This window comes from Lithobates pipiens, unplaced genomic scaffold, assembly GCF_037356315.1.
Source record: "Lithobates pipiens isolate NorthernLeopardFrog02 unplaced genomic scaffold, aLitPip1_a1.2 Scaffold_28, whole genome shotgun sequence".
Taxonomy (NCBI): domain Eukaryota; kingdom Metazoa; phylum Chordata; class Amphibia; order Anura; family Ranidae; genus Lithobates; species Lithobates pipiens.
This window is the reverse complement of record NW_027507789.1, coordinates 45,704,731-45,714,802: the sequence shown is the minus strand read 5'-3', so window position 1 is coordinate 45,714,802 and position 10,072 is coordinate 45,704,731. Positions and strand designations below refer to the sequence as shown.

Here is a 10,072-nt window from a genome sequence, read left to right as displayed (position 1 = left end):
CCAACGGACGTGCCCCACATGTCCTCACACTGTCCCTCTCCCCCCCAACGGACGTGCCCCATGTCCTCACACTGTCCTCTCCCCCCCAACGGACGTGCCCCCATGTCCTCACACTGTCCTCCCCCCCCCAATGGACGTGCCCCCATGTCCTCACACTGTCCTCCCCCCCCCAATGGAAGTGCCCCCATGTTCTCACACTGTCCTCTCCCCCCCAATGGACGTGCCCCCATGTTCTCACACTGTCCTCTTCCCCCCCCCAATGGACGTGCCCCCATGTTCTCAAACTGTCCTCTCCCCCCCAATGGACGTGCCCCCATGTTCTCACACTGTCCTCTCCCCCCCAAATGGACGTGCCCCCATGTCCTCACACTGTCCTCCCCCCCCCCCCCCCAATGGATGTGCCCCCATGTCCTCACACTGTCCTCCCCACCCAATGGATGTGCCCCCATGTCCTCACACTGTCCTCTCCCCCCCCCAATGGACGTGCCCCCATGTCCTCACACTGTCCTCTCCCGACCCAATGGAAGTGCCCCCATGTTCTCACACTGTCCTCTCCCCCCCAATGGACGTGCCCCCATGTCCTCACACTGTCCTCTCCCCCCCCCCAATGGACGTGCCCCCATGTCCTCACACTGTCCTCTCTCCCCCCAATGGACGTGCCCCCATGTCCTCACACTGTCCTCTCCCCCCCCCCCCAATGGACGTGCCCCCATGTCCTCACACTGTCCTCTCCCCCCCAATGGATGTGCCCCCATGTCCTCACACTGTCCTCTCCCCCCCCCCCCCCCAATGGACGTGCGCCCATGTCCTCACACTGTCCTCTCCCCCCCCAATGGACGTGCCCCCATGTCCTCACACTGTCCCCCCCCCCCCCCCCCATGGACGTGCCCCCATGTCCTCACACTGTCCTCTCCCCCCCAATGGACGTGCCCCCATGTCCTCACACTGTCCCCCCCCCCCCATGGACGTGCCCCCATGTCCTCACACTGTCCCCCCCCCCCCCCCCATGGACGTGCCCCCATGTCCTCACACTGTCCTCTCCCCCCCCCCCCCCCCAATGGACGTGCCCCCATGTCCTCACACTGTCCTCCCCCCCCCCCCAATGGACGTGCCCCCATGTCCTCACACTGTCCCCCCCCCCCCCCCCAATGGACGTGCCCCCATGTCCTCACACTGTCCTCTCCCCCCAATGGACGTGCCCCCATGTCCTCACACTGTCCTCTCCCCCCCAATGGACGTACCCCCATGTCATCACACTGTTCCCCCCTCAATGGACGTGCCCCCATGTCCTCACACTGCTCCATTCCGGAATCCTTTGATCACAGCGAGGGCGGCTTGGTATCTTTTCTTCTTCAGCAACTGATTGACAACTCGGATCACAGACGCCGGTAACACAGCACCCGCCATTCTGACAGCCAGAGAGCCCTGACACTTCCGGGTTCTTAACACAAGTGCGTTCCACCGGCGTTCCAAAGGTCACGTCCATGCTTTAAAAGTCCCCGGGCAGAAACAGAGCTCGACGCACTCAGTTCCTCTTGTGGCACTCTTACCTGGGTTGTGTGATTTGGAGCTTTGTGAATTGAGTGTGAATCCCAATAACAGTACAATAAACTATAATAGAAAGTGGAGCTAAACTCTGAACTTCTAAGAACCCTGGGTGTGTTTAGGAACATTAATATTTTGGGACCATTCAGACCTGTCATTTCCACACACACTTATACAAGTATAACTAAAGGCAAGTTTTAGTTTTAGATGGAGTGGAGAGGGAATAGAACCCCTGTCAGTTCTTATTGCTGTCTGTGTCCCCTCCCCATTAGGGATATTCATCCTCTCTAAAAGAATCCCACATTTTTTGTTGTCCCCAGAAAAGTAATAGAGGGGAAATCTTCCAATGGGGACAATGGTTCTGGTCACCCGGAGGTCCCAATAAATTCCTTTAAATTGCGGGGGCTAACTCTCACTTCCTCTTTGGCTATGGGACAGGAAGTGAAGGGAAATCTCTGCAATGAGGCACAGATGGTGAAAAAAAAAAAAAACCTGGCAGGGGTTGTAACCATCCCTTATGCTGCATACACACGACTGGACTTTCCAGCAGAAAAGGTCAGACAAACTCATTTCATCGGATATTCCGATCGTGTGTGGGCTTCAGCTGAATTTTTTCCCAAAAAGTCTGACGGACCTAGAAATAGAACATGTTTTAAATCTTTCTAAAGGAATCAATTCCTATCGGGAAAACTGTTCGTCTGTATGCTGTTCCGACGGACCAAAAACAACGCAAGGGCAGCTATTGGCTACTGGCTATTGAACTTCCTTTTCTAGTCCCGTCGTACGTCATTGTGTTCGAAATGAATGGACGAATGGTGTGATTGTGTGTAGGCAAGTCCGTTTGGCCGCAACTCTGTCAGAAACTCAGTCGGAAAGACCATCAGAATTTATTCTGAGGGGAAAGTCCGGTCGTGTGTACACGGCATCCCTCTATCCAAAATGAAAAAACATTTTACCCTGCACCTACCTGACCACCTCATGCCCAAAATCACAATGTGCTGGGCATCACCACCTAGAAAAAAACAGAATCAAGGAAGACCATCGAAAATCTAGTGGGCCACCTTTAAAACAGACCTGAAAACCATTGTGGTTCCATGGGACAAGGCTAAACTGGTCACGGCTGACAGAATTTGGTGGAAAGCACCAACTACCCAATGCTCCAAATTGCTTGAGGAACCAAGTCTAAGAACAAGGGTTAGAACCTTGTTTTTTAAAAGATTTAAATTGTCCCATTGGAGATATTTTCCCTTACTTTCTGTCCCCGAGACACAACTGGAACTAAAGGGAAATCTTTCCAAAGTGGGGTGAAAATACCCTTTAGAGAACAATTGTCCCCAGTCAAAGATTTCATCTTCGGTTCCAGCGACAATTGTAAAAGTTTGGACTTCCTGTCCTTGACTTTTCCGGTGTCAACGGTCCCCAAGGCAAATAGAGAGGGGGAGTCATCCTAATGAGGACAGCAATACAAACCTGACAAAATGTTATTCCAGACCTGGCAACTTAAACGCAAGGTCTGTTTTTTTAAATGGGGCTTCCCCAGCTTCTGCCTTGGTGAGGGTAATGTCTTTCCAGCAAGATCTGGAGAAGGTAGAGTACTCCAAATCTTACAGAGGACACAATCCCAGCACTGTGCTGCAGTGTTTTCTCCCACAATTTGGAGTGCTTCCCATTCCCGAATGATGTACCCCCCCACCCCGAAACAAAGAAGTCAGGAGAGAGAGAGAAGTATTTTAGTGTCTTTTTTTTTCTCCAATAAAGCACCAACCATAGTCCTTGCCGAGAATGTTCTGACCTCCTGTTTGCAAACCTCAAATTTCGAGGAGTTTGTATACTTTTTTTTAATACACCATCTAAAGACATTCTGGGAATCTGCTGCAGGTGCTGACCACCCAACCTGGCACGCCCTGGGGGACACCTCAACATGTGACTTCTTGTAAGCTGTACCTCTTGGAGTGCTATGTTCCTCGAGGTACGTTCTGGCCGGGGACCACGCAGGATTATTTGACAATCTTTAACCACTTGCTTACTGGGCACTTAAACCCCCTTCCTGCCCAGACCAATTTTCAGCTTTCAGTGCTGATGCACTTTGAATGACAATTGCGCGGGCATACAACACTGTACCCAAATTAAATTTTTATCATTTTTTTCCCACAAATAGAGCTTTCTTTTGGTGGTATTTAATTACAGCTGGGAGTTTTATTTTTTGCTAAACAAACAAAAAAAGATGCAAAAAAAAATCATGTTTAATAGTTTGTTATAAAATTTTGCAAACAGGTAATTTTTCTCCTTTATTGAAATGAGCTGATGAGGCGGCACTGGTGGGCACTGATAGGCTGCACTGGTGGGCACTGATAGGCTGCACTGGTGGGCACTGATAGGCACAGTTAAGGTGGCACCGATAGGCACAGATAAGGCGGTACTGATGGGCACAGATAAGGCAGTACTGATGGACACAGATAAGGCGGCACTGATGGGCAAAGATATGATGGCACGGATGGGTGGCACGGATGGATGGCACGGATGGGTGGCACTAATGGGCACTGATAGGTACCACTGATAGATGGGACTGATGGGCACTGATAGGTGACACTGATAGGTGGCACTGCTGGGCACTGATGGGTGGCACTGATGGGTGGCACTGATGGGCACTGGTAGAGGACACTGATGGGCACGGATATGTGGCATATGAGGTGCAGCACTGTTGTTGAGGCAGATTGTGGGCACTGATAGGTGGCACTGTGGGCACTGATAGGTGGCACTATGGGCACTGATGGGTGGCAATATGGGCACTAATGGGTGGCACTGATGGGTGGCACTTTTCCTATAATTAGGTGGCACTGGCAGGGGGCAGGTGGGAACTGATGAGTCCCTCTCATGGCCGCCGGTGATCGGCTTTTTTTTCTCCTCGCGCTGACAGGAAAAATAGCCGATTACCGGCTCTGTTGTGATCACACAACAGCTGTCATTGGCTGACAGTTGATCACATGGTAAGGCGTCGGGATCGACACCTTGCTCCGATCTGTGATCAGGCGAGTCTCATAGGCTAGTCGTTTTTCGTGAAAAAAATCTGACAGACCTAGAAATAGAACATGTTTCAAATCTATCCGACAGACTCAATTCCGACGGACTAAAAATCAGGAAAACTGTTCATCTGTACAGTATGCTGGTCCGACGGACCAAATACGATGCAAGGGAGCTATTGGCCACTGGCTATTGAACTTCCTTGTTTAGTCCCGTTTACGTCATCACGTTCAAGACTAACGGACTTTCGAACGGACTTAGTCCTTTCGTGTGTGGGCAAGTCCATTTGTTCAGAAAGTCCATCAGGAAGACCGTCGGACCTAGTCCATCGAAAAGTCCGGTCGTGTGTACGCGGCATAACTCTACCTGTGTATTGCACATTGAGGCCGCCCATTTATTTGAATAGCCTGCCTAATGCACCAAAATAAGTGCACGCAGTATTTTCTAAACTATTTTATAGCCTTTTAATTAGTTATATAAAATGGTATTTTACAGATAAAAGTTTAATACAGGGAACACCCATGACATTAGTTTTGCCCAGCATTCTGGGATTTCTTCGGAGAGAGCCCATCAGTAGCTTTCTCCTTTGTGTCTGTTTCTCTAATTGAGTCTGTCTAAGCAGAGCGGGCAAGGAGAGATAAAATGCGCAAACTTTTTGTGGTGGCTTTAAAACGCTTCTTGGGTTTTTTCTATTTTCTCTTTCCCTTTGCTGTCCTGTTTTTACATGTTCAATCGTGTAAAAAAAAAAAATAATAATAATTAAAAAAAAAAGGGGTCTGTTACCTCCCATTCTGATCCAGTTTATTATTTTGTACTGCATTTTTGGGTACCATTATCTTTCCATTGCACTGTTCTGTTGCCTTTTTTGTATATATTCCTCATTGACAGAATGACTTATTATTTTATTATTATACAGGATTTATATAGCGCCAACAGTTTGCGCAGCGCTTTACAACATGAGGGCAGACAGTACAATTACAATACAAATCAATACAGGAGGGATCAGAAGGCCCTGCTTGTTAGAGCTTATTATGGAAAGTCTTTACATTTATGTCCTTATGTATGTTTTTTACCCTGGTATTTGTTTGAATAAAAAGTTATTTGACTCAAAATGCGCAAATCTTTGGGTTATACAGTATAATAATAATACTAATATAGCTATGTTAGTTAGGAATACGCTCTGCTGCCCTCTGCTGGTTACTCCTGTGTTTGCACAAGCGAAATTCTTGATGTTCTGTGCAAAAATATTTTCACCCAAAAAAATAAAAATAAAATCGCACATTTTGCTATGTTAATCTTGGGAGGAAAAATGAATAAATAGTCCCCATCCCAAATATGTAATTATAACATAAATATATATGTAAACTGTAAATATATATTATAAATTAAAAATGTATAAATATAAATATAATATAAATGATAAAATATAAACAATCCATATACCTATGTTGGTTAATGATGCTGAAGTTCATGAATATTCAGGTTGGATCTTTATTCACAAAGGCGATTATTTACTAAACATTCATCTGTAAAGTTTATAATAAAATTGTGAACTTTAACAACAATTCTGTCTCCCTAAGACCACTTTCACACCGAGGGCGTTTTGCAGGCGCTATAGCGTTAAAAAATAGCGCCTGCAATCCACCCTAAACCAGCTGCTCCATTGTCTCCAGTGTGAAAGCCCAAGAGTGTGCTGGCAGGGCTTCAAGAAAAGTCATAGCAGCAGTTTCTTTGGAGCGGTGAAGGAGCGGTGTGCTGCTCCTCCACCGCTCCTTCCCATTGAAATCAATGGGGCAGCGCAGATATACCACTGGCAAAATGCCGTTACTGCGGCGCATTGCCGGCGGTTTTAACCCTTTCTCGGCCGCTAGTGGGGCGCTTAAAACTTTGCTACAAATCCAATGGTAAAATGCCGCAAAAAATAGCAGCGTTATACCACCAATGTTATGGGCGGCACAGTGTGAAAGGGGTCTGACTGCCATGTATTTAAAGGGGGAAGCGAATAAATACATTTTCTATATGGCTCATCCAAATGTGACTTGTTTTCAAATTAATTGGGCATCCCTCTATTGGTTAAAGTTAAATTTGGCCCGAGCTAAGTGATAGAAATCATAAAATATGGCACCAAACGTGGCACCATGACAGCCAAGCATTTCAAATGGGGAATTTTGAATAAGAAGCCAAGCTATTCCAATATGAAAACCATCCTGGCTCACCCAAATTCCACCTGTTTTTCACCCATTGGGCATCTTAATATATGGGAAAGTTAAATTTGGCCCGAGCCCATACCTTCCTACTTTTTGAGATGGGAATGAGGGACACCTATCAGCAAAAGTATGCAGGCATAGGACACACCCCCTGGCCACGTCTTCTTAAAGGAGAATTGTACAAAAAAAAAACAAGATCGGTTAAACCCACAAGTGCTTTTTTTTTACCACTACTATTCCTTTATATTGGAATTTGGAATTTACAAATGCAGCAGTTTAGAAATAAGATGAAAGGTTTAGTGCTGGAAAAAACACTTTTTGATAGATAATAGGTGCATTTTATATACAACTATATGGATCAGACCAAAATGAGGGACAAATGAGGAGGAATGGGGGACATTGCTCCAAATCAGGGACAGTCCCTCGAAATCAGGGACAGTTGGGAGCTATGCGAGCCAAGTAATCTAAATAAAAAAATATGGCACCAAACGTGGCACCATGACACCCAGCATTTCAATGGGAAATTTTGCATAAGAAGCCAAGCTACTCCTATATGAAAACCATCTTGGCTCACTCAAGTTTCACTTGCATTATACACATTGAGCATCCTTCTATATAGAAAAGTTCAATTTGGCCCGAACCAAGTGATATAAACCATGAAGTATGGCACCAAACTTGTCACCCTGTCACCCATGGGTGAGTCATGATGGTTTTCACATAGGAATGGCTTGGCTTCTTATTCGGAATTTCCCATTGAAATGTATAATTGTCAGGGTGACCATTTTTATGGCTTATATCGCTTGGCTGGGGCCAAATTGAACTTTTCTATATAGAAGGATGCCCAATGTGTAATAAAACAAGTCACTTCTGGGTGAGACAAAATGGTTTTCATATAGAAAAAGTTATTTATTCAGAATTACCCCTTTTGGCTTCATGTACACGGGACCTTTTTGCAACCTCTCCGGAACGATTGACCTTGACATATAGTAACCGACATTTAAAACAACTGTTTTAATACGTGGCAGTTAGGGAGACAGATTTGTTGTTAACCACTTGCCGCTCGCCATATAGCAAAATTACATCGGCAAAGTGGTTGCGATATCCTGACCGGACGCCATATGATGTCACTAGGATATCAAGCCGCTACGCACCCCCCCCCCCCCCCGGAGTGCACATCACGGCGATCGTTGTTGCGGTATGTCAGCCTGACACCCCACAACAAAAGTCTAGATAAAGAGCCTCTGACGGAGACTCTTTACCACGTGATCAGCCGTGTCCAACCACAGCTGATCACAGTGCAAACAGGAAGACCCGGTGATCAGCTTTTCCTCACTTGCATCTGCCAGACACGAGTAGAGGAGAGCCAATCAGCTGCTCCTCTGACAGAGGGGGTGGGTCCATGCTGATTGATTATCAGAGCAGCCCCCCCCGAGGATGCCCACACTGGACCACCAGGGATGCCACCAGGACCACCAGGGATGTCCACCACTAGTCACCACCAGGTATGTCCACCAGGGACAAAATTCAGTGCCCACAATGGATGCCAGTTAGTGCCCACAATAGATGCCAATCAGTGCCCACAATGGATGCCTGCCAGTCAGTGATGCCCATCAGTACCATTCATTAGTGTACATCAGTGCCACCTATCAGTGCCCATCCATGCCACCTATTAGTGCCCATCCATGCCACCTATCAGTGCCCATCATGCCCTTCTATGCCACCTATTAGTGCCCATCCATGCCACCTATCAGTGCCCATCAGTGCCGCCTTTCAGTGCCGCCTTTCAGTGCTTCTTATTCAGGTTGGATCTTTATTCGCAAAGGTGATTATTTACTAAACAATCATCTGCAAAGTTTATAATAAAATTGTGAATTTTAACCACTTCAATACCGGTCACTTATATATCTTCCTGCCCAGACCAATTTTCAACTTTTAGCGCTGTCACTGTGACAATTGCGCGGTCGTGCAACACTGTACCCAAATGAATCATTTTTTTTACCCACCAATAGAGATTTCTTTTGGTGGCATTTGATCACCTCTGGGATTTTTATGTGTACCCATCAGTGCTGCATATCAGTGCCACCTATCTATGCTCATCAGTGAAGGAGAAAACTTACTTATTTACAAAGTTACAAAAAAAGTCATTTTGTTATTTGTTTAGCAGAAAATAAAAATCCCAGTGGTGATCAAATACCACCAAAAGAAATCTCTATTTGTAAGGGAAAAAAAAATGATTCATTTGGGTACAGTGTTGCGCGACCACGCAATTGCCACATTGACGGCGCTAAAAGTTGAAAATTGGTCTGGGCAGGAAGATATACAAGTGGCCGGTATTGAAGTGGTTAAAGTTCACGATTTTATTATAAACTTTGCAGATGATTGTTTAGTAAATAATCTCCTTTGTGACTAAAGATCCAACCTGAATAAAAAGCTGGCGAATAAGGAGCCAACTTCAGCATTGTTGTTGGTTAAGAATAACCCCCCCCCCCCCTCCAAAAAAAATTATATTTAAACATAAAATTATATATATATGAAAAAAGTAAATATAATGATATATGAATATAATATAGGTAATATATGATAAATATAAGAATAATATCTATATATATATATTATATATATATTATTATATTATATATTATATAATATAATATATATATATATATATATATATATATATATATATATATATATATATAATCCCTATATAAATAGATCCATATAGATATGTTGGTTGGGAGTGAGAGCATACGAATGAAAAAATAAATATAATGATATATAAATACAATATAGGTAATATATGATAAATATAATAATAATGATATAAATCATATATAAATAGATCCATATAGCTATGTTGGTTGGGAGGGAGGGCTCTGCCGCCCTCTGCCGGTGTTCTGCCTAATACAGTCCGGCCATCATTTGCTGTCCGCTCCGTACTGCGCATGCGCAGTACGGAGCAGCCGAAGCTTCGGAAAAAGTCCGAAGTTGAACGGCGCCTGCGCCGTGAGTGGAGGCGGTAGCCCCACTATCCAAGCGGACATAGGGTTAAGAATTTTAGAGGGCCCCTCGCGGGCGAGCTTCGCTCGCCACGCTTCGGGCTCGGCCTCGCTCCGCTCGGCTCTTTTTTATTCTAACTCTATGTCTACTTGGATAGTGGGGATAGAACCTGGACTCACGGCGCAGGCGCCGTTCGTCCTCGGCAATTTTCGGAATCTGTGTTCCTGTGTACTGCGCATGCGCAGTACGCAGGGGACAGCTTCTGATGGGGGACTGTATTTTACAAGACACCGGTCACT

The 10,072-nt window shown here is 45.6% G+C and overlaps 1 protein-coding gene across 1 annotated transcript in view; it reads right to left on the bottom strand.

The window, feature by feature from the left end:
- PXMP4 (peroxisomal membrane protein 4) overlaps positions 1-1,446 on the bottom strand; it is a 10,941-nt gene extending 9,495 nt beyond the window's left edge. The window contains exon 1 of the mRNA XM_077459161.1: positions 1,295-1,446. Within this exon, the coding sequence (XP_077315287.1) occupies positions 1,295-1,407 (113 nt within the window). The 5' untranslated portion in view covers positions 1,408-1,446. The remainder of the gene's footprint in view (positions 1-1,294) is intronic.
- Positions 1,447-10,072: the final 8,626 nt, after the last annotated feature.